The following is a 27,474-nucleotide window of genomic DNA, read 5'->3' on the forward strand; positions in this document are numbered from 1 at the left end:
GGTGCAGCTGTCCTCATAGGCAATGCAAAAACGTCAGGAAGCTCATCAGCTCTGGAGAAACAAAACACATTAAACGCCTAGGTGTGGCAAGCCAACAGCATTTCCAAAGATAGTTTACTCACTCGTGAAAAGGATTAAAGAGCTGGCAAGTCTTCTGAAGAAGATCTGGAGAACTTGCTTGTGTAAAGGACAGGCAACCTTGACCAAGACCAATTTAATTAGTTCGTAAAAAACAAAACCAGTCAATGATGTTACAAGTCATTAAACGCTGGCATAATTTGGTTTGCTCAATAACCAAGGCAGAAAAGAAAGAAACGGGTGTGAGGAAAGGAAAGGCAGAGAGATTCTAGGGTTGCCATATGTCTGGAATTTCCTGGACATACACGGAATACTTTACCCGCAAGCAGTGTCCGGGTGCGAATAGGCAAAAGGTCCGGGAAAATCCAGTAGTTGTATGGCAGTCCATGTCGGAAGTGTTGCTTTTGCCGATTTCGCCCAAAAATTAAAAAAAAGCTCAGCAACTTTTCTTTTTGGATTTTGAAATATGGCAACCCGCCCAGACACAAATTTCATTGATTTCATAAAACATAAAAATTACTCCAATGAAGGAAGACTGATTTATCTGTAACCCCAGGCTAGGGCTTGTTTATTAAATCACAAGTTAAACATAAGTTGTCCCACAGATTACTGAAAGCACAGGGCTTGTTTCTCTAAAGCTTGGCCTTGTTTTCTAAGCAGCTCCTGCTTTAGCTTAGCTGGGACAGGGGGACAAAGAAAACCATGGTTCACAAAGAGCGACAAGAGTCACACATCATGCCAAGCTATAGTTAAACCAAGTTTTGTGAGCAACCAACAAACCATGGCTTCAGGTTGTGGTTTGGTGGCAATAAATGAACTATCGTTAAGCCTTTGGACAGGGCTCAGGCTACCAATGGAACTATGGTTTAATAAACCATGGTTTGGCATGTGCAAAAAAGGCCTATGGATGTTTGCCAACCTGATGAAATGCCTAGCATCTCTACCTCATGTGTAGTCGCTGATGGAACTGCCAAGTTCAGATTCTGAGTAGTGGTAACAGGGCTAGATTGAGGTTTGATGAGGCCCTCAGCTCCTGAAGGTAATGGGGCCCTTCATATGTCCAGGTATCCTTTGTCAACAACAAATTGTCACTGTTTTTTGTGTTGGATAGATGCTATATGGTAATTTATGGACCTCATAGGTATCTAAAGCCATTTGAACATAACAAGATACATATTTTATCAAAGTAATTGTTGAACTGAAATACAATTAAGAAGAAGTACAATGGTACCTCGGGTTACATACGCTTCAGGTTACAGACTCTGCTAACCCAGAAATAGTGCTTCAGGCTAAGAACTTTGCTTCAGCATGAGAAAAGAAATTGTGCCCCGGCGGCGCGGCAGCAGCAGGAGGCCCCATTAGCTAAAGTGGTGCTTCAGGTTAAGAACAGTTTCAGGTTAAGTATGGACCTCCGGAACGAATTAAGTACTTAACCCGAGGTACCACTGTATATTAATAGCGAAATAATTATTAAGCTCTAATGGACTATCATCAGTGCAGGTAAGAATTTTTTTTTTTATCACGACAATACTGTCTTATTTATTTTATAGTACAGTACATTGATTATTGCTTTCATTTTATGGATCAATGGTCTTGTTAGATAGTAAAATTCATGTTAAATTGCTGTTTTAGGGGTTGTTTTTAAAAGTCTGGAACGGATTAATCTGTTTTGCATTACTTTCTATGTGAAAGCGTGCCTTGGTTTTGGAACACTTTGGTTTTGGAACGGATTTCCGGAACAGATTAAGTTTGAGAAGCAAGGTACCACTGTATATAGAAATGAGCAAACCAGTGATATGTTAGGGAGCAAGCCAGCATTACTTAACATCACCATGACTTACATCATAGGAACCTACACAACACAAAACACTGTTGCTGTATGTAGGTTTTATTTTATGTGTTTTTTATCTCATATTTTGGCAATGTGCATCCAGGTGTTTTTTCTCCTTTAATATTTTTTTTTGGGGGGGCCCAAGAGAGTGGGGCCCTAAACTATAGCTTGTTTAGCTTAAACGTAAATCCGGCACTGAGTGTTAATGTCAAAACATTGGGCAGGGGGTGGGGAAAAAGTACACCATGTCTGAAATTAGTTATGCAGTTGCTGGAAACTAATTAGAAGGCATGGAAACACCCAGGTAATATATCCCATAATAAAAGTAGGGCATACATCACATCTTTGAGCCTGCTGCAATCATCTGGGGTGTGGTTCCCCGGAAACATCAGTAGGGAGTGTGACTGAAAAACAATGCAAACAAAGGCTGGATCTGCCTAACAATTGCAGTTGAAATTGAAGATGTGAGGTTGACAGAAACTGAACATGAAATTATGTTGTAGTAAGGAGTGGTGACTCCTGCCAACCTAGCAGTTTGAAAGCACGTCAAAGTGCAAGTAGATAAATAGGTACCGCTCCGGCGGGAAGGTAAATGGCGTTTCCGTGCACTGCTCTGGTTCGCCAGAAGCGGCTTAGTCCTGCTGGCCACATGACCCGGAAGCTGTACGCCAGCTCCCTCGGCCAATAAAACGAGATGAGAGCCGCAACCCCAGAGTCGGTCACGACTCGACCTAATGGTCAGGGATCCCTTTACCTTTTTAAGGAGTGGTGAGGTCTTTTTCAGGATAATTTTCTAGCCGTGGATACTGAATTCCGCTCTTAGAAGTCTAAGACTGCACCGCTCATATTTTTTATTTATTTTTAACACCTGGGTGAATGGAGAACTGGGCAAGAAATAGGAGAAAGCTTTCCCATCATTCCTTACTGAGTCCATGCCTCACCTGAAACAACACAGGTGTTGGGTTGCAGCCTGAAAGTTTGCAAAGGACTGTAAACTATTGCCGTTCTGAAGTTAAGCAAGCCTGGTCATTTTAAGAGAAGTGGGAAGGTTGCCTGGGAATCTTACACACGATTCCTTCAGCTGTTGGGAATTAGGAAACAGTGGAGTGTGTAAAAAGAGCTTAAAACGTGGGATAAATCAGCCTTGCACAATATAGAGTTAAGTAGCTGATGAAAGCTTGGACCTGAATCATAGAATTTTGGAGTTGGAGGTCATCTAGTCCAAATCCTGCGATGCAGGAATCTCAGCTAAAGCATCCGTGGCAGATGATTCTCTAGAAGAGAGGAGAGGAAAGGAAAGGAAAGGAAAAGGCTGTGCTAACCCAACAAGGGATGAGGGTGAATTTTATTTGTGCTGCCTTTTCTGCTTGTTCTTGATCTTATGAACTTATCACTTCAACCGCAACACCTATCTCTTTCATTGCAGCAGATCAAATGGGGTCTAGCTGTATTATGTGAGTGATAGAAACCGAGATATGAAAGCTAGGAGCTAAATGGCAACTTAAACCTAGGTTATGGGTGCAACAACGGAATGTCTAGGTGCACTTTTTATTGGGTTGTTATGTTATTGGGTTGTTTTTGTTTTTATTATGTATTTTGTGTTTTTATGCTGCAACTGTCCTGAGACTTGCGGCTATAAAGCGGTATACAAATTTTATAAATAAATAATAATAAAACGGCCCGCCCAACTCTACTGTTCTACTATGGCATTTTGATATGTCGGGGGTTTTTTTGGGGGGGGGGTGTTTTTGCATTGGATTTATTAGAAACCACCTCCTAAATGCAGACCTGTCTAGAAATATGTCAAATAACACAAAATGATTACCCGGAGGTAGCTTTCATAGAACAAAGGATAATGGAACATTTCTTTTTCTCTTAATTTCTGCGGTCAGGCCATTTTTGCATTTAGACGCAAATTAAGATCATTATGAGGCTGCCACCAAAGGAATACGCAAACTGCGCCTCGCCTCCGCCGCGCGCCTATAGGAAGCAAAGGCGGAGCAATTCTACAGGCCGGTCCTGCTTGTCATGCAAATAAAGTTGGGCGGAGGAGTCGAACTCGGATGCTGGCAGGAAGCCCACGACGCGCTTCCCCTTCTTCTTTTTTTAAAGGGCACGGCGGGCGGGTCGTGATATGCAGATAACGAGCGCGGGGGCCGTTTCTATAGGTTGGTCCTGCCCGTCATGCAAATACAGTGGGTGGAGTCGGGATGTGTGAGCGTGTGTAGAAACAGAACGCCGGCTGCAGACAGAAGGCAGACGAAGCGCTTCCTTCGTTCTTTCTTTTTTTTAATGCACGGTGGGCGGGGCGTGAAATGCAGGCGGACGAGCGGGCGCTTCCATAGGTCGGTCCTGCTCGTCATGTAAATACGGTGGGCGGAGTCGACACGACGCGGAGCTCGGTGTGTGTGTGTGTAGAACGTCGACTGCCCCCACTTTTTGCGTGTGTGACTTTTAAATGCGATGGGCGGGGCGTGATATGCAGATGAGGAGCGGGCGCGAGCCGGGCGGGTAGGAGGACGCCGGCAAACAGCCGCCTGAGGTGGATTCAGTCAGAGAAGAGCCGCCGCCGCCAACCGACCTGACGGACTCTATCCTGGAAGCGAAGGGCTGAGGGAGGGTCTCGCTGCCACGGCGCTCCTGGATCCCCTCACATCCTGACCCGAGAGAGAGAGAGCCTCACCGCCCTTCACACGAGACGAGCCGGCCCCGCGGGGAATATGGCGAGTGTCAGAAATGGAACCGAAGGGACGAGCGCAGGAGGAGGAGGAGGCGAAGAGGTAACGCCGTGGGCGCGGGGGGAGGGGGAGAGGGGGGCGAGAGTTGCGTGTCACACACGCGTGAACGTGTGAAAGCCGTTACGCCGGTGCCGAACGCGTGAATCCCTTCCGTAGGTGATGAATGGGCAAGGCGCGTCGGGTTGTTCGTCGAGTTTCCGATATGGGTCGGAAGGTCGGTGCGGGGGAAAGGATGGAGAAAGGGAGAGAAGGTTTTCTCCTGCTCTCACTTTCTCGCCTCCTGGCGACCAACAGGTGCTGCTGTGTTGCAGTGCCGGATTTACGTAAAAGCTAAACAAGCTAGAGCTTCGGGCCCCACTCTCTTGGAGACCCCCCCCCCAAAAAAAAGAAAAAAAACCCTGGATGTACATTTCCAAAATATAAGATAAAAAACAAATAAAATAAAACCTACATACAGCAACAGTGTTTTGTGTTGTAGGCTCATATTTGTTATGTGAAAATGGTTTTAGATACCTATTAGGTCTGTAAATTACCATATAGCATATATTCAACATTAAAAAACAGCGACAATTTGTTGTTGACAAAGGACAGCTGGGCATATAAAGGGCCCCATTACCTTCAGTTGCTTAGGGCCTCATCAAACCGAAATCCAGCCCCAATGTGACCTCATAAATATCGAATGTTAAGTTCAATAATGGTAAATTCAAATCTCACCTGAAAGGATTGGGGGAGGGGCGCAGAATAAAAAGACAAAATGGAACTCTTGCATCTTTTTTTTTAATGTGATGGTCAGCAGCGATGCTGTGTTGCAAAATTACATAGAATCATTCAGAACTGAGATCTCATTATCCCTCGAGGTGCTTTCGTTATTATTTATTAGGTGTACAACATCCTTCGTGTCATTATTATAATTCGTCTAGGGGTGTAGCCAGGATTTACGGGGTGTGTGTGTGTGTGTGTGTGTGTGTGTCACGGGCAGGACACCCACCTGTCATCACCCTCTGTCTGCCTCTGTCTTAGCAGATTCAAAATGAAACGTCTCGGCCACAGTTGTTTTATTTTCTTTTGAGCCCAAGTGCTCAGGAAAAGAAACCCCTGTCAAGATCTCCCTACCGTTTCTACTTTTAGTTAAGTATTTTTATTTATTCATTTGATTTGGCCTAGACAGCTGCCCCCTGAATTCATCTGTTCAGGAATTGCTTTGAAGCGCAGAAAAGAATTCCAGAGTTGCAGCCTGCAAATAAGTGATAGCAGTTCATGATACAAAGCTTGCAGACATCATGCCCAAGTATCCTCGTCTCTTTTTATTATATTTACCATTACACATATATCCCACCTTCCAAGGGGTTCAGGGTAGCATGCATGTTTTCTCCCTCCTGATTTTTATCTTCCCAACAAATCAGAGACTGTGACTGGCTCAATGAGGATTTGAACCCAGGTCCTGGTTCAACACTTTAACCACAATGACTCCAACAGTGTCTTCTAACCTGATATGTTTGTGGCTGTCAGAATGCCCCTTATCTGGGAAGACCCCAAAGGTAGATCAGATAGAATATCTCTAGCAGCCTCATGTTAAGTCGTCACTATGTATGATTCCTGCAGCTAGCTGTTTTAAGCTGAAGTCATGGTGTTTCTTTTATGTTTTTGAAAGTAGTCTAGAGTGGCCCTCTTCCGCTGTACATTTTATTTCCTTATGGGAACCATGACTGCAATATTTTAGGTCATTTAGGAAGTCAGTGCTCGTACCATTGAAATTCTACACTCTGTAATAATAAACCACCTACATATGACCCCTGTCACCCAGATACTGTGCTGTAAAGAGCAGGAGGAAATAGAATACCTCATGCTAGAGGTGCTTGCATAATTCAAAAGAGAGTTTAGTAAAACAATCCAGATGAGCAAGTGGACAAATGATGCAATATGAAAAATATGGAACCAGATATAGTAGGCATCTATCCTGAATAGGAGCAATCAGAGATGAATTTTAGTTTACTTTTATATTATAGCTGGATTTCTGTGTGTTTTGTCTGAGCTTTTTATTAGTTTTAACCTGGAAAAATGTAATTAATGGCACTACAGTGGTGCCTCGCAAGACGAAATCCGTTCCGTGAGGCTCTTCGTATAGCGTTTTTTTCATCTTGCGAAGCAAGCCCATTGACAGCTTAGTGGATTAGCGCTATTAGCGGTTTAGCGGCTTTTAGCGGATCAGCTGATAAGCGGCTTAGGGCTTAGGAAAAGGGGAAGGGAAAAAACCCCGCAGGAACTCGCAAGACATTTTCGTCTTGCGAAGCAAGCCCATAGGGAAATTCGTTTTGCGAAACGCCTCCAAAACGGAAAACCCTTTCGTCTAGCGGGTTTTCCGTCTTGCGAGGCACTCGTCTTGCGGGGCACCACTGTATGTACAACCTGAAGTTGGTACTAGTGGTTTGATGAAGGAGATCATTCTTATCATGGATCATGCATAGCAGCAACACTTGTGCGTGAGATCCTGGCCTGCTTGTAAACTGTGCCCTGCCCAGCATAGGTACAACATTGGTATATATCTAGATTTTTGTCAAGACTTTATCAGGGGAAGAAAGGTGACTCAGCAGTCATGCCTAAGCAGCCTTTGTGGTGCTGCTGCAGGTTTCCTTTTCACTTGGCAAATTGCTTGATATGCCAATTCTACTATATCCTAGCCATTTTATTGAATGAGGATGGCTATTATAACTGTTCTGACTGCTTTTTAGGGCTACCTCATCACATAAATTTCTTTGCTTCAATGAATCTTTTAAATATTGGGACATACTGTATAATAACACTAAGTAAAAAGTAAAGGTAAAGGACCCCTGAATGGTTAAGTCCAGTGTGACTGTGGGGTGAGGCACTCATTTTGATTCAGGCTGAGGGAGCCAGAGTTTGTCTGAAAACAGCTTTCCGGGTCATGTGGCCAGCATGACTAAACCAGTTCTGGCGCAATGGGCACGATGGTGAATGCCAAAGTGCATAGAAACGCGGTTCATCTTTCCACCACCTCAGTGCCTATTTATCTACTCGTACTGGTGTGCTTTCAAACTTGTAAGTTGGCAGAAGCTGGGACAGAGCAATGGGAGCTCACCCCATTATGTGGATTCGAACCACCAACCTTCCAATCAGCAAGCCCAAGAGGCTCAGTGGTTTAGACCACAGCGCCACCTGTGTCCCTTTAATAATACTAGTAGATCATTTAGGAATATGAAGAGAAGAGTAACAACGGGAGTATTGGTTATTTTAAAAACAGTGTATTTTGGATACTGTCCAGAAAGCTTCAGTAAATTGTGTTTTCCTTCTAAATCTGTGTAACACATATTTTTCACTTTGTGAAGTTAACCATACTGTGGTGTTTTGTTTTGTTTTAACTTTCCCCCTAATTTACCATTTTCTCTGGGATTCTATTCTGTGTCAAGCTTCCCCTTCAGGTCTCTTGTAAGTTTGTCAAGCTATCCAGGGAGTGAAAGTTCAGCAACTTGCCTTTCTGCAAATCTTCTTAGTCAGAATCCATTCATATGCTAGATTTTGGTAGGCAGTTTTATGATGCTCTGCTGGAGTAGACAGTGGTCTAAATCTAGCTCCTTAATGTTAATTTGTTAAAGCTTGTTTGTAGCTCACCCTAGATCTCAGGCCTTTTCATCTTCCTGTAGGACAGACGCCCACACTTAGATACTGGTGGGCTGCCTTCACCTGGGCTGGGCTGAATCAATATAAAAAAGGATCATGGTGGAGTAGACCGCAGCTTAAAGCACTGCACAGGCAGGAAAGCTGTACCCTCACCACAATATGAGTTTTCTTGTTGAAAACACTTCTTCCAAGTTGTCTTTTTTGCAGATAGGATTCCCAGACTGGAAATATCCGCCACTGAGGGGAAGAACAGTTGTCTCTGCTTCCCTCCCTAAACCTGCCGCAAGCTGAGAGTTTCACTCCACATCCCAACTGCCTATGGAATACTTAAAATGTATCCAACCACCAGTCTTATACAAATTAAGACCTGGTTCCTAGACCACATTTGGATTACCGTATTTTTCCGTGTAAAACACGCCCCTGTATATAAGACACCTCCTGTTTTTGGGGACCCAAAATTAAGAAAATGGGGGGGGATTGCCCCGTGTATAAGACTACCCCCCTTTTAAAATTATTTTTAGTAAAAAAGACCACCCTAGTCTTATACACAGAAAAGTACGGAATATCTTATCTCAGTTGAATAAAATGAGATAGGCTTGTGACTGTCTTTTGCCATTGTGATGCTCCTTTCTTTCTTGCAGTAAGCCAGGAAGTGTTCAGTTAGCCATACTTTAAAAGTTCAGTGGTTCCAAACCTGTTAACTACTCCTATCGAGTTAAAAACAAGGCAGGATTCCCAAATTGTCCCGAACCTGGTAACTATTGTTTTTTTGGTTCAGATATAATGAGAAACTATGGTTAATTAAAGAGTTCCAAGTATAATTGCAGGTTTCTGGGAGGACCCTGCATATGTAGGCATGCATGAGGCTGATTCATGGCCATGCACACAATTGTGATTCCATAATGTCTTATTTGCCTCTTGGCTTTAATGGTGAAGCAGGTAGAAAATAGGCTGCAGTTCCTTCTTTTTTCTAAGAATGCTTTTGACTGGAGAAATTGAAAGATGTAAGGATTGGTTATTGAAATACCGTATTTTTTGCACCACAACACTCACTTTTTTCCTCCTAGAAAGTAAGGGGAAATGTCTGTGCGTGTTATGGAGTGAATGCCTGTGGGTGGCGGGGGGGGGGGAATCTGCTGCAGTTGTGAGCAGAGGATCCATGGTTCCCCTTCCTTCCCTCCTCTGTGGTTACAAAGCATGGATCCACATGGATCCTCGGGATTTTTCATTGGGCTACTCCAAACTCACTGTCAGATCACATGTCTGTGGCCACAGCATGAACCACAAAAATCATATATCCACTATTTCATTTAGAATATTTTTTTCTTGTTTTCCTCCTCTAAAAACTACGTGCGTGTTATGGTCTGGTGCGTGTTATAGAGTGAAAAATACGGTATATTATTTTTGTGTGTGTGTGTGTGTGTGTGTGTGTGTGTGAGAGAGAGAGAGAGAGAGAGAGAGAGAGAACTTGAGTCTTTGAAGTACTCCCCCCCATTTAAGAGTTAATTAATGTGAGAATTGACAAAATTATCACTAAAATGAAGTATACAGGATGTAGTTGCCTAAATTAAACTTATTTTGACTTCTGGACCTTTTGGATAAAATGGTGCCATGAACATTTCTAGGTCCTGAATGTTAACCTAACCCTGAGGCTAACTTACACAATTTTTATTCACTTCTGTTTCTCACATAGATTACATATATCAACTTGCACAACACATTGAACAGTGCAGGCGACACTGGATCCTTTGTAATTATTACAAGGCTTATGCAAGAGTAGTGTGTGAACCTAGCGGGAAGAAAAGGCAGCCATGGGGAGACACTTTGAGCAGAGAAAAATGTCATGGCTAGGGAGAGTGTTAACCACCACCCCTCTTTCCCCTCCTCGTCTGTTCCTCTTATCATTATGTTTAATCTAGGCTCTGCTACATGCATTTTCATATAAAATGTAGTTAAAAATACGTTTTGCTTTTTAGGAAATGCATGTAATAAAGCCTTGGCTATTTAAAAATAAAAACTAGCAAGGGGCTATCAAAGAGAACAATAAATGCCTACGTTGCATTACTACAATATATAATACAGTGTTGATTATGTCTGTTGAGCATAATATTAAGGAGTACATGTTTGTGACATGCAATTGGTGTCCAGGGGACAACATAAAGATTCCTCCATCTTTAAGAAAACTGAAGCCTCTTGATGGAAGCATTACATATCTTCAAGTCAAATTAGAAAGCAAATTAAAATAGCCTTTTACCCTTGTGCAATGCATCTATTTGCCCAATACCAAGTTGACTTGCCTGCTATGAACTATTTCCTACAAATTAAATATGATGGAAGACACAATCAATAGTGCCAAGGTCATTTGAGGAAACTGCCCCTTTGAAGTTTAAAAAGACACCTTGTGTAATCTGTCTTTAAACTTTGTTTTCCCCTGTTACAATTAACTAGCTGCTGCCACCAAGCAGGGGAAATGCTCATGTCCATGAATCCTGGACTCATGTCTTATTATCACAGACACTATGTGAACATAAATATGTCAATCTTCTCCTATTTGCTCACAATACATTTCCAAGGCAGTTCCCGGTGCTTGGACAAGTTGAAGTTGAATTTAAGCTAGATGGTCATAAAACTGTCTGGATTAAAGAGAAGGCTCAAGAGATGGGAGGCAGACATAGCATCTCTTTGCATAATGACTTGGATCTGATGCTCTACATGTGAATAAGAACTCCAGAGGAAAAAATGTATGAAAGAACAGCTCTAAAGATGTCTCTCCGTTGGAGTAAAGGTTGAAGTACACAAGATCCTTTCAAAATGAAGTAACTGGAGAACAAAAGCGGATGGAACTGGAAAAGTTCTCTTGGAAATGGCTCTTGGAAATGGCGTCAAAGGTAAAATGATGACAAGGCTGAGGAGAGTATCCTGAGCTTTAGAAAGGAAGAGGAGTCATTTATGCACAGTACTCTGTGATTTGTCTTTCTCTCCTAAAGTGAATTTTTAATGAAAGACAAGTAGACTGATCTAATGTTAGCATGAACACTTTCTACTTTTCTGCTTACCATTAACCCAGTTTGCACACAACGCTAAGCCAAACCATGGCTTAGCTCAGAGTCGCATTGCAGCAGGAAGACTGGGGGAGGACTGAAGAGGTTGTGTTTTTTGCTGGAGTACCCACACACGCATTCATGCTTTGCTGTAGCTTGGTTTAGAGTTCCTTGGTTGATTTTAATGCCTGAAATTGGGAAACAAGATGTGCTTGGGCTGCATAAATTACTTTGAAGTGGAAGTAATTCTACTTGCAGAATAAAATTCAAGACCAGTTTTGCTACCACACTCCAGTTAAAATATGATGGTTTAATGGCAAGCATAGGACTCCTTCCCTCCTTTCTAAAATATATAGTAAATCTGCCAAAAGAACCATCTTTTATGCTGCTCTTATTTTATATTCTTAATGTTGTTTTATTTTGCTAATTTTGGTAAACCGCCCAGATAAAATATGCCGGGTGACTGTAGATCATAAACACATAAACAAAGAAAGGTTTTCATTCATATGTCTTAAACTGCCAAAGGGTTGGTTTTATTCAGATTTCATAACTCGTGGAGTCTATAATTACCATAAATCCTGAAATTGTGCAGCTGTATAAAAGTGCTCTGGCAAACATCCCTATGCACTGAAGTGAGAAATGGACTCAAGACAGCTGGTCATACCCCTTTGGCACTGATGTACCATTCAACCATCAGCTGGCAACTCCATCTTCAGCCTCAAAGAAAACAGGCCCTGTGCATGAAGGGCTCCACCATGCAAAAGAAAATCCTGGATTCCCCTTCTACATGTGTAGGGCCCATTCTCCATGTGGCTGAATATATCTGTGCAACTGAATATACAGCCATCCGGGTGTGTCTCTTTTATAGGAAATGTACACTTTTTGTGCATTCTGCAACTTCCATTTCAAAGTGATAACTCAAATAGCAAGGAACACCAGTTTTGGAAAACTATATAATTTTATCCTGCTCTCCCTTAAAGTAGCTCAAGGTGATTACGTAGTATTATCCCAATAAACTTTATTGGTGAGGGAGAATTTAACCTGGTCATCCCTGCTTTATGTCCCTTATTCTAACACTTCTCTTAATGTAATAGTTCTTTCTTTTCTAGAAGGAAGTACAAAAAATATTTTGATGCTCCAAGAATGTATTTTGAAAATGTCAGCCAGCACATTGCAGTTTATTATGCCAATGTGTACTATGCCAGTGTTGTAAGGGAGGTTTCATGTGGCAATAATTGGCCACTAGGGGATTCTCTTGTGGTGTAACTGAGCAGCTTGATATAAAATAATTGGAAGCCACAGAGAACTTGTGTAGTTCTGCCTTGGTTAAAATGTACTGCCTGCTGACCTTTGTTGAAGGCTATTAAAGGATATTTTTGGACCCAGTTTTTGTTTTGGATTAAAGAATGTTCTACATGGTGTCATTTAAACACAATAAATGTCATTTAAGGCTCTCTGAGTAACAATCTCTGAAAAGTCAGAACTGCGTGAAGCTTCATATTTTGCAAAGGTTTAGTAAAAACTAAAAAGTAACTGTCATAGAATCGCAGAATTGTAGAGTAACCATCATAGAAACATAGTATTGTGGAGTTCAAAGGGACCCCCAGGGTCATCTAGTCTAAGCCCCTGCAATGCAGAAATCTCAACTAAAGCATCCATGACAGATGACCATCCAATCTCTGCTTATAAACCTTGTACTTTGTATTTTGGGTCTATGGGCCACAATAAAGCTGTGTGTGTGTGGGGGGGGGGGGGGCTTAAAAACCTCCAGTGAAGGGGAGTCCAGTCCACCACTTCCTGAGGGAAACCTTTCCCCTGTCAAACAGCTCTTACTGTCAGAAAGTTCTTCCTGATGGAAGCTCGTTTCTTGCAACTTGAATCCTTTGGTTTGAGTCTTAGCTTCCAAAGCGGGAGAAAATAAGTTTGCTCCATCCTCTATTCAACAGCCCTTTAGAATATGGCTATCATATTTTCTTTCAGTCTCCTCTTTTCTAGGCTAAACATGCCCAACTCTCTCAACCATTCCTCATAAGGCTTGGCTTTCAGACCCTTGATCTTCTTGGTTGCCCTCCTCTGCACACATTCCAGCTTGTCAATATCTTTCTTAAACTGTGGCGCCCAGAACTGGACACAGTACTCCAGGTGTGGTCTGACCAAGGCAGAACAGAGTGCTACTATTACTTCCCTTGATTGGGACATTAGACTTTTATTGATGCAGCGTAGAATAGCATTAGCTTTTTTTTGGTGCTGCATCACACTGTTGACATGGTTAGACTGGTCTTGAGAAGAAGGATTCTAGGCCAATGCTGCAAGTTCTATACAGTGGTACCTCAGGTTACATACGCTTTAGGTTACAGACTCCGCTAACCTAGAAATAGTATCTCGGGTTAAGAAGTTTGCTTCAGGATGAGAACAGAAATTGTGCTCCGGCGGCGTGGCAGCAGCAGGAGGCCCCATTAGCTAAAGTGGTGCTTCAGGTTAAGAATAGTTTCAGGTTAAGAACGGACCTCTCGAATGAATTAAGTACTTAACCCGAGGTACCACTGTACCTCGTTTCAACTAAAATGACGTTTGTACTGCCTTTTTTGTACTAACCTTATTTTAAGAACCTGCTAAAGTTGCCGTTATTTCTGCTGCTTTTTGACTTCACATGAAAGTGCATCAATGTACAAAATGTGGAATATAGGATTTTCCATTACAGAAACAATGTTCTTCTTCTGTTAATGAGTACAGAATATTTGATTCCAAAACTGCTTCAGCACACTGGGCTTTTTATTTATTGAGATGAAGCCCAACTTATTCCTTTATTTATTTATTATACAATATGTAAAGCTAAAAGAGGTAAGAAATGTACAGTATATAAAACAAGTAATGAAATTGTTCTGACAGTGCTTTGGGACTGGAGTTATACGGTGCCTAAATGAGAAGCATAGCAAGATTTTCACAGCTGCATTTTGTACTAGCTGCAGCGTCTGAACTGTGTTCAGCAGCAGACCCATATAGAACACATTGCAATAGCTCAAACACAAAGTTATTAGAGCACAAATCACAGTGACCAAGCTGCCCCTGTCCAGCAAAGGCCATAGCTGGTGAACCAGGTGAAGCTGGAAATCACGTGCATCTAGTAAAATAAAAATCTAGATCAAAACATTACAGAGCAGGTTGAATTTATATATTTAAAAATCGTTTTTTGGGGGGGGGGACCCATGAACCTCACTCTGTTATTTTTTATCCATCTGTTACTCCAAAAGGGGGGCTGCCGAGAAATTGTGAGGTAGCTACATTGTGTGGCAAGTCCTGACCCCCCCCACTTGGTTGAATAAAGACACATGACTCAAATATTTAAGATTAATGGGCTAAAAAAGGCCACAACTTTATTGGTTACAGATGATGAGCGGTATTGGCTTAGGCATTGGATCTAACCAACCATATCTGACTCCAGCCTGTCTGCAGGGAGTCCGGGAAGGGTTAACCACCAATAGGGGGAGTCCCCCTGATGCACATCAACTAGGAGCTCCCCTGGGGGTCACCGATAGGGGTCGTGCCTTAGGCCCTAACCTCCCTAGGCTTTGGACAGGGCCACGCCCCCTGGAATCCTTTAACGGAATACCCTTCAATATGTGGGGCAGGTGAAGGCGCTACCTCCCCTCTTCTCTTCTCCAGAAATATTTCAATGCCTAACCACTAAACCTTAAAAAGTTGTGACAATTTGCTACGAGGTAGGCGAAAACCAAGTGGCTGGTGCCAATTTGCCAAGTGGAAAAATTCCTATCAGGCCCCTCAACGGCGACCAACCAAAGTCCATAGCAAGGTCAAAAGAGATGAAAACCTTAAAAGACGGGAGGGTGGGGAAACCGAAGCAGCTGAAAGCCAGAAAGAGAGAGATCTCCCGGCTGCGTCCTGCCTTTATTGGGCAGGCCACAGCCCTAGACCAACCAGATTGGTTGGCCTGGCCAGTGACACAGCCGGGAATCCCCCAGTTGCGCAGGGCTGGCCACCCACCCCCTGCGCACACACGTGGAGGGGTCGTGAGAGCCCGCAACACCACCTCCTCCTTAAGGCGGAAGTGGCCTTGCAGTCAAGCACAAAGGCTCATATGAATAAGTTTCTAGAGCAGCATGACCTATGGAGATCCAAGGGAAGACAGGAAGGAAAGATGTTGGTAAGCCAACATGAGGGTTTTTTTCCTTTCTTTTTTTTTTTTTTTGGAACATGCAATACAGTGTAGTGGAAGGAGAGGAGCAGAAAACAAGCTATGCAGTATTTCATGGTCTCCAAAAAGTTGTTCATTCTCTCCTCTATGCAAACAAGCACCCAGAGGATATTTTTGCATATTGCCGTGAAAGTTGTCTGCTACCCAGCTCAGAAAGGATCAGATGGAATAGTTCTCATGCAAACCAAACACAGTGGCAAGAAAGCCCCTTAGTAATATTTAACTTCTGTAATGTCAATGAATAATCATTGCCTTGACTAAACATTGCATGTTTGGAATAGAAAAAAAAAACTTTTTGCATAACCGACCTGCAGTGTCTACACTGAAAATACCCCAAAATCTGTAGTACCCCCTGTGGCTTGGTTCCAGATTTCATATATTTCAAGACAGGAAAGCTTCCCTGCTGCCATCTATATTTTCTTTTTTATATATAACAGGCTGGCTGGGGCTGATGGGGATTGCCCAAATCATCTGGAGGGTAACAGATTGGGAAAGGCTGCCCTACTACAGTACAGAACTGACCAAAGTTGTCCATTAAATAGAGCCAACTCCCCATTTACGTGGGGGTTGCATTCTGAGGCACTGCATACATTGGTGGGATGTGTGTAAGCCCACGCCGTTCCGCACCCAACTGCTTCTGGGGCCAAAAATGGTGCATGTGTCAGTGGTCACATGTGGCTCGAACACATGCAGATGGTGGATTGCATGTATTCCACCTCAATCATCAGTCTGGCCGTTTGATGTACTTGGATTGAGGTGGTCTGACTTTGGTTCCTCTCTAACTTTCCTGCTCCTGTCTGCTCATTCTCTGCACAAAGACTGGGGGACACACATGAGCCTGTTTTTTTGCCCAGCTCCCAGTTCAGCAAATGTATAGCATAAATTTGTGGTCGTCGTCTTCCAATGCAACCATAAATCTATTTAGAGATTTTTTACTACTGGAGGGTAGAAGACAAGTCTTGTTGTCATAACAGCTAAAGAAAAATGTGGATAGAGCTGGAAGCAGATGGCATGTATAAATAGACAATGAGCTTAAGTAAAACATGCGAAGACAAATGAACTTCTGCTGTTTCTCTACATTCTCAGACTGGCCACACTGAATCTGTGCCAAAATCAGCTGGCTATTCTTTGCTGTTTCTTGACAAAATCAAAGCTGTGTCCAGATATAGTGCTTTAATCCAAATTACATTAAAAGACACAGACATTGAGCTGTAACCATCCCTTCCCTCAAGGTTTTAGAGAGACTTTTGAGCTTAGCAGAAGAGCTTAATAGTGCCAGCTACTTTAGTGTTAAGTGTCAATTAGTGGCACACAGGCAGGTAGGTTTAACTGGATTTTTACAGTTGCATATGCTCTTCATACAGATTGTCTTCCACCTGAAATGTCCAGACCACTATAACAAAATAATTGGATAGTAAATGGACTATATTCTAAGACTCTGAATTTAAAATTCAGGTTAATGTTTTGAAAACAATGATTTTAAGCAAAAATTATATACAGTCTATATTAATCTGGAAAACTCTTAAGTCGATTTTCACTGTGAACGTTCTTTAAAAAAAAAAGCAAAGAATTTAATCCATCAGAATTCAATCCAGTTTCTAAATCTCATTAGAGTCAAACACATGCCTGAATTCATCCTGCTCAAAATCAATGGGACTCAGAAGGTAAGACTGCAGTCCTAACCCCACTTACCTGGGAATAAGCCACACTGAGTTCAGTAGAGCTTACTTCTGAGTAGACATGTTAAGGATTGCACTGTAAGTCCACAAAGGTCATAATTTTTTTCTAATCCTTTTTCTGATAATGCATTATTGGGTTGGGTCACTGATGGCACATCAGTGGCTAAAAATCTGGACATTTCTCTCTAAACTGCCTGGGATTGTTCTTATTCACCTAAACTAATAATAATTTGACTAAACCATTCCAAGGTAGTCTTGCTGGTACTGCCTTTAAAGAAAAGTCAAGAAAAGAGGTTTAAAGACTCTCTCAAGGCAGTTTTTTAAAAAATGTAGTTTACACACCAATAATTGGGAAACACTTGCCTGCAAGCGCTCCAATTGGAGAACAGCCTTTACCAAAGGTGTCATGGGCTTTGAAGATGCTTGAACACAGGACGCAAGGGAGAAACATGCTAAGCGGAAGACACGCTTGGCAAATCCACACCGTGATGAACTCCCGCCCAGAAACCAATCTCCCCTCTGTGGAAGGACATGTGAATCCAGAATTGGCTTCCACAGTCACTTACAGACTCATTGTTAAAACCATGTTTATGGAAGACAATCTTACTTGGCTACGAGTGATTGCCAAAGAAGAAGAAGAAGAAGAAGAAGAAGAAGAAGAAGAAGAAGAAGAAGAAGCCCTTAAAAAACAACACCAACTGCTACATAGAAACATGAAAGCTGGAGTAGGTAGTACATGTTCAACCTTTAAACTCTTTTAAAAGAAGATAGATACCATTGGTGACTAATGATTCTTACTGATACTAACGTTTGACGTTTGCACAATTTGTTTCCACACAGCAGTGAAGATGGATGGGCTCTGTTGAATGTGATGAAGGGAATGGGGAAGTATTAAAAATTGTTGTGTGAGTGCTACAAAGGGCTGCTTCAACCAGGCAACATTTGGGCAATTGTTGCATAAACACATGGAGTTACAGCATTGAAAGTCTAAGTGCCTTAGGCTGCCATCCTATGCACGCTTACATCAGAGTAAGTCCCATTGGATTCAATAGGCTTTACTTCTGGGTTTGCATGAATTTCACTATTTAGTTTTACAACAGGTTGCTTGTGCCACAGTCTTCTGAGGGAGAAGTAAAAAGGTTGACCACAAGGGAGCACTCAATGCAAAAGGATTTGCTTCTAGTATCTCCATAGTAGAACAAAGGTAAAGAAGACAAGCAGCAATTCATAAGCATTGAAGACCCAAATGCTCTTCTCATGAAGATGGCAACAGTCTTTAGATCGGGGGGGGGGGGGGGGGTTGAATATGTGGCTATCCAGATGTTGCTTGACCACAACTCCCAGCATTGCTGACCATTCTGAGCAGGAGTGGAGTGAATTGGAAACCAACAAATCAGAAGGTTCACAGTTTCCCCACCCCTGATCTAAATGCAGAAATGTACCTTGAATTTGAGTGTTATCTATGTCTACAGTGGGGGTGGCTAACCTGTGGACCAGATATGACCCCGCAAGCTACAGGAAGAGACCCACCAGCCCCCACAGCTTTATTTCCTAATATCAGTACTGTAGTGCTGAACAGTGAGCTCAGGAGAGAGAACTGCCTTCTCTTTAGAAATTAAAAGGCAGCACCCACCCAAGCATTGTTCCTGGAAAAACTCTCAACCATTTGGTCTGGTGCCTCAGGCTGGATCCAGCTTCAGTCTGTTGGCTCTCATCCAGTCCCTTACCGAGACAAGACAACGGTCCAGCACATCCGCTGCCTCACCTGAAGATGTAAAGCAGAAGTAGGCTGAAGAGCACTCCCCAAGCATCACCCTCTGGAAATGACCATCTAAGTAGGACCAGAACCGTCATAAAGTGGTGCCACCCACTGCCAACTAGGACAGCTGCTCCCGAAGAATACCATAGTCGATGGCAGTAATGAGACACTGCAAGCTTTGGACTTGCTCACTTGCAGCTCCTTGCAGCCACACCAGAGAAGAGTGGAAGCTTTTGCTTCTGATTTTCAACAACTCAGTATGTCATCCAAATCCCAGACAGTGAACCGCTCTGATTATTCTGTGAACTGCCCTGAGACCTGCCGGGTATGGGGGGGGGGTATATAAATTCAAATTTTTATTCTTATTCTTATTAATGGTAACTGGTTTGTTTGAAACAAGCAATAATTAAGATTAAGCACAGTTTGTTGGTTTTGCATGATATAAGCAAACTACCAAAACCCCTTCAGCTGCAACCACACTGAGCAGACACCAACCACAGTGGTGTCCAAACTTTTTTTCAAAGAGGGCCAGATGTGATGAAATGAAGGGTCGTGAGGGCCAACCGAAGGGGCCGAATTAAACCGACCGGTGGGCCGGATTAGGCCCCTGAAACAGACTTTGGACATGCCTGGGTGTGACATCTGAAGCGGGTCATTGGAATAATCTTTCATTTTCCAGTTCAGATCTCCACTTATGTTCTCATTATTTCAGTTGGCTTAAATTTAGAAGATAGACTGTTATCTTAGATTGAAAACAGTTTGAGTTCATGTTTTTACAAGCAAGTAATGTCTTCCTTTCCCCCCTCATTTAAATAGTAGGTGCTCAAGATAACTATTATTTTAGTCCTATATTTGGAAATAACTGATTTCACTATAACAATTTAAATTTATAACAACACTGCTACCTAGGCTGGTCTCTGAAGATATTAGAAGTTTGCAGTGGAGACGAAACAATGTAATGGGGCTATAGCAAGAATTGCATCATAGCAAGAGTGTCCATGAGGCATTATTAGTGTGTAGTGAGAAATGTGCATAGCAATAACATGTTCACTGTTAGTACAAGTAGATTTTAAAAATCCTATTGTATGATTTTGTTTCTGCTTCAATAAAGAATCCATCATTATGGACTGTAAGGACTCTCCATGGTAGCCAACTCTTTGTTAGTCCTAGGCATATTTTTGTAAATGGCACGGTAAGATGATGCCGCCAGCCCATTAAGAGGATACCAAGAAATGCCTCCTGTCTCCTTTGGACATGTATCGTTTTAGCCAGATATGGTGTCAGCATACCCTCAGGACTGAGTGGGTATTCCTGCCATGGGCATGGTGAGGCCATGTAGATAGAGATGTAGATAGAGAACTTCATACATCATCGTTCCCTCTACATTTCCAAGAGTCTCTTCTGCTGAGTATTCAGAGATCTATCTCAGTAAAGAATTCACAGTAAAGCCAATAAGACTCAAAGGTGCACATGACACTCTAGCAAAAACATTAGGATATTTTTTAATTGTTGCCCAGTTTTGTTATGTATACCCCACTGATAATACCAAGAGCTTTTCCTGAAAGGCAGGATATGAGTATTCTCATAAAAACAATACTTTGTGTTTAAAATAACATCAGATAAACACATTTACAGACCCAGTTTTAAAAATTTAATATGCTGTTTCATCATAGGATGATGGAACTGTGGTTTGAATAAGTTACACAACTAGAACTCTTGCGAATTTCCCCACCTTATGAGGAAGAATAGTTCAACCCCAGTAATTGGAAACTAATCACTTCCTTCAGTTCTTCCATTAGATCTTGTGACAATGCACCTTTAGAAAGTAGTTCAATATCCTGCCTGGTGCAGGGGTGGAGCAAGTTTTTCAAGGAAGCTCATTGCAACAGAGATTCTCAGACTTGGTGAGCAATAGCCCTGAAGGATGCAGGTGTAGCCCAGGAAGAGAAACATACACCCTGAAAGTTGTATTTGGAGTGTTTTAGGGCCAAGAACAACAATTAATTGTTGTTAATAATACTGCTTTTTTAAAAGTGTGCATAAACTGAACACACTATTTGATGGAACATAGCTATGTCTCTGTGCTAATTTCCTGCCCAAAACAATCCCTGCACCCCATGCTGTATCTGATAGTCTCCTGACTACGAAAGTTCATGACACAATAAATTAGTTTATTCTTTAAACTGCCACTTGGGTCTTTTTTAAAAGCATCCTTGTAGTTCTCTATGAAACCTCTTCTAGTTTTCAGTATCCTTCTTGAACTTTTCTGCCCAATATTGAATACAATGTTGAATAAATATGCAGTCTCAACACAGCAAACATAAATCCCTATGTATCTGCTTCAATCAGATAGCAGTAACTGGTACCTAGTTTGCATATAGAGAGCTTGCCAAGTTTAGAATTCTACTGCCAGCTACTTGGCAGCCAGTGTCCATAATTTCTTGTGACCCAATGGTGTGTTCCTACTAGGGATGTGAATGATGTTTGTATTTTTCAAAATTGCCTATGAAATATTACAAAATTTGCTATTTTGTGCGCACATTGAGCAAGATTCCTTGAGTGTTTGTTGGATTATGATGCGTTGGTTCATATTATTTTCAAAAAGAAATAAAATGGGAGGGGGACCTTTTTTGTAATAATCAATCCTGCTACATTACTGTCACTTAATACAAGTCATAGCCTTTCCAAATGCACATACATTGTATGTCTGTAGTAAAATTACACAAATCAAAACTTGTTATCCGTTACGTGGCCCAAATACATGTTGCATAACACACATAATTTTTGAAAGCAATTATGAAATTTGATGAAAGAGAATCAAAAGAGAATGAGCCGTGAAACAACATGGGCTCAGTAATTGGCAAAAAATGAAAAGTGGGAAAATATCACGAGTTACATCACTTGTCCCTACTCACTGTTTAGTTAGTTAATTAAAATCATGAATTCGCAACAAAAGGCTTGAAGAGATTTACAACAAAAAATAAATTAATAAAAATACCCCCAAAATACTTCCCCAATTAATTAATTAATTAATTAATTAATCAATCAATCAATTAATTAAAAATAATAAAAATACCCGAACATAAACATTTCTTAAACATGTTTAAGTAATGTTGCCATAAAACTTTATTACCCATTGTTGTAAATATATATTCTTACATTTCTATCCTTGGAAGGGAAAATTGTGCCCTGATTTAACAACAAAGACATGCCAAATGAATGAACTGTATGTTGCCCTTATGTGACACACTCATCCAATTGTTGGCACACCAGGGGATGGTATCTGTAACAGATTGTCCTGTTAGTCAAGTTCTTAGAATTGCTCCTCTTTTTTTAGAGCATCTGATCTAAGTTCATAAGAGGTGAAATGCAGTCTAGGTAACATAGCAATGCATTATCCTATTCTGCCTCTAAATACAAAAGTAAACAAATCCCAGATTACTTGTGTGTCCCCAGCTTGGTCTTTTTTCATGAAGCAGTATTAAATCTAAGTCTCTAGTCTAAGACAATCAATACATTTATAAGCTGACTGCTATGTGTACAAACCCTCTGAAATTCAAGTTGAAATGGTTTAATAATTTGCTAGAGGGCTAATAACTAGCTGTTGTGCCCCCCCCCCCCCGCTCTTGGAATTATTTTTACTGATCCCTGCCCCCTTGCAAACATGTCCATTCTGTCAATTGGGGGATGAATAAGATCCACAGATCTGATGCACGTTTGTGGCTTTTTTTAGAGAACCATCGGTATCAGTGTTAGAAAGTGAGATATGAAAGCTAGGAGCTAAATGGCAGCTTAAACCTAGGTTATGGGTGCATTAATGGAATGTCTAGTTGTAGTTTTTTATAACAAGAATACAAAGCTGAAAATGAGTGAACTGCAGCTAAAATATTATGTTCATTTTTCACATGGTCTAGTGCTTCCCCTGCCCACCACCCTAATATTCTTAAGAAGATCTCTTCTCCAGTCTTCAGAGAGTAGCTGGAAGTAGGGAGACAGAAAAAGGTCCCCCTTTCTTTCCACTCTGCAGTTTCAATCTGAAATCTTAGGTGCAGTACTGCACCCAGATCTCAGAAACTACTTGCGCTAATGAAATTTCCTGTTGTAAAATGCGCCTAAAACAATGGACCTTTGAAACACTGATCAGTATGCCAAAGACACTCAGCTCTACATTTCTCTTTGTCATCTGAGTCTGGCATGGCTGTGAAGGTGCTGAGCTAGTGCCTGGATGGTCTGGGCGAAACCCAATAAACCACCGTATTTTTCGTTCCATAGTGCTCCATAGTGCGCACCTAGTTTTTAGAGGAGGGAAGCACGAAAAAAAATATTCTGAATCAAATATTGCACTAAACTATTTAAAGCAGCAAAGCGGGCGGCTCCTGTCCGCTTTGCTGCTTTAAAGCGAGCATCAGAGGAGGGTAGGAAGGGGAACCATGGCTTATCTAAGTCCAGTTAATAATGCTGAGCCTGATTTATGGCCATCGAGATTAGCCTGGCCTTCTCAGTGGAAATCTGGGGAGGCTGAGGTGGACTTTCCAGTGGTCAAAGTGTGGTTGTGTCTTCCTGCCTGGCATCTATTCTACTTCGAAGCAAGCTACGGAGGAGGTAAGGAAGCGGAGCCATGGATCCTCTGCTCGCAACTGCAGCGGATTCCCTCCACTTTAAAGCAGGAAAGTGGGAGAGGAGCATACACAAGTGTAAGTTGCTCCCCTCCCACTTTGCTGCTTCAAAGCAAGCCGTGGAGGAGGGAGGGATGGACGGAATCCCCTTCCCTCCCTCCTCCCCGGCTCATGTCAGCAGCAGCGGCTCTTGCTGGCTTCGCTCCATAGGACGCACAGACATTTCCCCTTACTTTTGGGGGGGGGGAGTGTGTCCTATGGAGCGAAAAATACGGTATATATAGTGGTACCTTGGTTTAAGAACAGTCTTGTTTAAGAACGATTCATTTTACGAACTCCACAAAACCGGAAATAGTGATCTATTTTGCAAACTTTACCTTGGTCTAAGAATGGAATCCAAACAGTGGAAGGGAACTGGCGGGGGAGGCCTCATTAGGGAAAGCGACTAAGAACGGTTTCAGTTTAAGAACAGACTTCCAGAACGGATTAAGTTTGTAAACCGAGGTACCACTGTATAGTTCCCAGATCCAGTAAATTGGTGTTCAGCTGGTTCTGAATGCGTCTGTTTACACAAACTGAATGTCAGCTCCGGCCAACAAGAGTTTGAAATGTAGTGTAACCAATTTCAGCTTACTAACAATTTATCCTTACTAATTTGCAGGAAAGCTTTGAGGATGCCTTTGAAAACATCCCCGTGTAAGTATGATTTTTTAAAAACCTCATTCTCCTAATAGAGATGCTGGGAAGAAAGGCGGAAGTGAGAAGTATACATTTAAATTAAATGTAGTATTATCCTTTCTGCTCTTCTTACATCACCTACTTCCAACACTGCTTCTCCTTGACTCCTCATGTTCCGGCTACTTGTTTCCTTCTGTATCTGCAGAACGTAGTTAACCTACTGCTTCTTCCCTATTTCGTCAGCTTATTATTGTAATGACTTTTAACTTAGGGCTTCTCAGCACGGTCCCAGTCTCTTTTCATCTCAGCTTGTGGTTCAGAAAAGAGAGAAGAAAGTGTGCATAGGTCTGCTTACCCCCTTTTAGGGGTGTGGCGGCCTTGTGGGATGGCCAACACCTCCGTCCCGCCGATGATACAGGGTTGTGTGTTCGGGTCTGATCCTTGCCGGAGCGTGAGCTTTGGCTGACACTCCTGGCTTGAAATCCTGCCCCACATCAGCCTGCCGAATTGGCCAATGGCAGGGTGGCACGGAGGGTGGGGCTCTCCAGGGGCAGGCCTGAGGGAACAATCAGGCTTCCCTCAGGTCCGCTCCCAGGGGGTTTAAAACAGCCTACGCCAGCCCCCAACACCCACTCCTGTAATTTTGCACTTACTCATTGAATTGACTTTGCTATGGCTGCAGTGGTCACTGTATTTTGGGGGCTGAATAGCAATTTGTCTATCAGGTGAATTGGCTATGCCCTGGAGGTTTTACTTACCTTGTAGCAATCATCACAACTTTGGCAGTTTAGGCACTGGGTAACCTTAGTTTTAAGGGACGCAGGTGGCACTGTGGGTTAAACCACAGAGCCTAGGGCTTGCTGATCAGAAGGTTGGTGGTTCAAATCCCCGCGACATGGTGAGCTCTCGTTGCTCAGTCCCTGCTGCTGCCAACCTAGCAGTTTGAAAGCACGTCAAAGTGCAAGTAGATAAATAGGTACCGCTCCGGCGGGAAGGTAAACGTCGTTTTTGTGCGCTGCTCTGGTTCACCAGAAGCAGCTTAGTCATGCTGGCCACATGACCCGGAAGCTGTATGCAGGCTCCCTCGGCCAATAAAGCGAGATGAGCGCTGCAACCCCACAGTCGTTCGTGACTGGACCTAACAGTAAGGGGTCCCTTTACCATTTAACCTTAGTTTTGGTTGGAAGGGTTGTTGTACTCTCTCTTTTCCCTCCAGAAACAGGTTATCCCCTTAAAGGGATTCATGATGGAGTTGCTTCTGTCCATTTGCCCTTGCGGGGGCTTGGGCCTCAGTGCTCTTAGAGGCGGCGATCCCTGTAGGGATCCTCCTATATGATCTAAGTCATAGGAATCCCTGCTGCTGTGTTGACCCTGATGTCATTTCTAGCAGACGGGCCGGAAATAAATGCTTGCCCAGTGCCTATGCCAAACCACTTCATCTGTAGTCAATGAAGGTGTAGCCTGATTTGATCCCATTCAGCTGTGTGGTCTCGTTTATTTGGTAGTTCATCTAAAGGGTACATTTGTTATTGTTCACTTTTTTGAATTGCACATGAACCGTATGCTGCTCATGCTTGCTGCATGCTTATCCAATACAGCAAAATAACTGTGAGCGCAGTGCTGTCAGCTACAATATCAGATTTCCTTACGCATCACAGCCAATATGGCAATCAAATAAACACTGAAAATAATGTCATCATTGCTAGGATGTGTCTGTCTAATTAGTGCAGAAAGGTCTTTTAGAACAATATGTTTGTTAAAGATCTCAAGCTTGATGAGTTGTTCTGCCATACTTATACAACTATGCAAATTTACTCAAATTGCGCCATTGACCTTTATGAGTCTTACCTACACCATCTGAACTGCATAGATAGTGTTTTCCAGCTGATCTGCAGATGTCCATGTGCATATAAGTCCCACCTTCTTTTCGCAGCTTGTAGTCAAAAGTGAAATATTTTGACCCCACCTATTGCTAAGGTCCTGCATTAGTAAGGAAAGAGTAAGGAGAGCATAATGGCTGTAGATAAACTTCAAGTTGGTTGAGGGTAGACTCAGGCTTTTTCCAGCACTGTGGCTGCCTGCATGGTAGGTTCTTCCATCATTACTATCAGGAACCCTTGAGGGAACACATTTATCAACATCATACATACAGAATTGCAACTTAGGCCACAGCCTTTTCCTCATTTACCTGGGAGGACACCCTTTTGAATTCAATGTGGCTTACTTCCTCCCAGGTAAATGAGGAAAAGGCTGTGGCCTAAGTTGCAATTCTGTATGTATGATGGACACCTGTAGGCAAAGTCCCTGGATCCAGTCTCTTCTCAGGCATAAATGTAATAGGTGACCTTAAGCAAACCACTGTTCTTACAGCATGGGGATAATGCTGATCTCAGCTGATCTCAGACTGGATGACTCAGCTGGGTGACTGTTGCATGGGAAAGATTGGTGGGCCCCCAAGACAGTGGGGCCCTAAGCTGTAGCTTGTTTAGCTTATAAGTAAATCTGGCACTGGTTGTAAGCAGCGGCAGGGTGTTGTGGGTAGAGGGGCACCTCACTTCCCAACACCATGCTTTGATGCTACTTCACTGAGATTATGGTGCAGGCACAGTGGCAGAATTGGCTATGTCGACACTACACTGAGCTCTTGGAGTCTTGTCCCTTCCCCTTTCAATAAACAGCAGGGACATGCAGTGTTAGTAAGTCAGGGTAGCAACACGGCCCCAACTGCTCCACCCACTGCTACTGGTTGTAAGGATTATTGAGAGTGTATTTGAGGCACTTCATGCATGGAAAAGGTGCCATAAGATGCTAACTATTCAGCATTAAAAATTTCAATATCAGTGGCTTTAAATTGTTTTTTACTGCATCTATACATTAAGTAGAAATACAGATATATCATAAATATTTTTTTTTTTTAAAAAATAGAATTTCTTGTAAAATCACAAAGTGCAGGTATGAAGAAACATTAGAAGTGCCTTTCCCTCTCCCTCTCCTTTCCTCATACTGAAGTTGGATATTCTTAATCCTTGATCCTACCCAAGCTGCTCTGTGTGGTATTATTGCAGAGATAGAAGCCAGAAGTGTTTAAGAAAGGTTAGCCTTTTAATCTCAAAACTGTGGTTAAAGTTTTCACTATTATCTCTTGATAAAGGAATCCATATTAAGGTGTACAAAATTAAATACCATCAAGAATGTGGAGTACTGT

General features: G+C 42.4%; 1 protein-coding gene across 4 annotated transcripts in view; it reads left to right on the plus strand.

Moving 5' to 3' along the window:
• The first annotated feature begins 4,373 nt into the window (after window positions 1-4,373).
• Window positions 4,374-27,474, plus strand: part of TTC39B (tetratricopeptide repeat domain 39B) — a 53,987-nt gene continuing 30,886 nt past the window's right edge. For 2 of the 4 annotated variants that reach the window (XR_014152064.1, XM_081845196.1), the window contains exons 1-2: window positions 4,374-4,697; window positions 24,258-24,287. Coding sequence is in view for 3 of the 4 variants with exons in the window: in XM_081845196.1 (XP_081701322.1) it covers window positions 4,630-4,697; window positions 24,258-24,287 (98 nt within the window). In the remaining variant the exon portion in view is untranslated. Of the gene's footprint in view, window positions 4,698-24,252; window positions 24,288-27,474 lie in introns of all 4 variants that reach the window. The other 2 variants (XM_081845197.1, XM_081845198.1) reach the window with 2 other exon arrangements.

This window comes from Podarcis erhardii (assembly GCF_964252035.2).
Source record: "Podarcis erhardii genome assembly, chromosome: 17".
NCBI classification, from domain to species: Eukaryota; Metazoa; Chordata; class Lepidosauria; order Squamata; family Lacertidae; genus Podarcis; species Podarcis erhardii.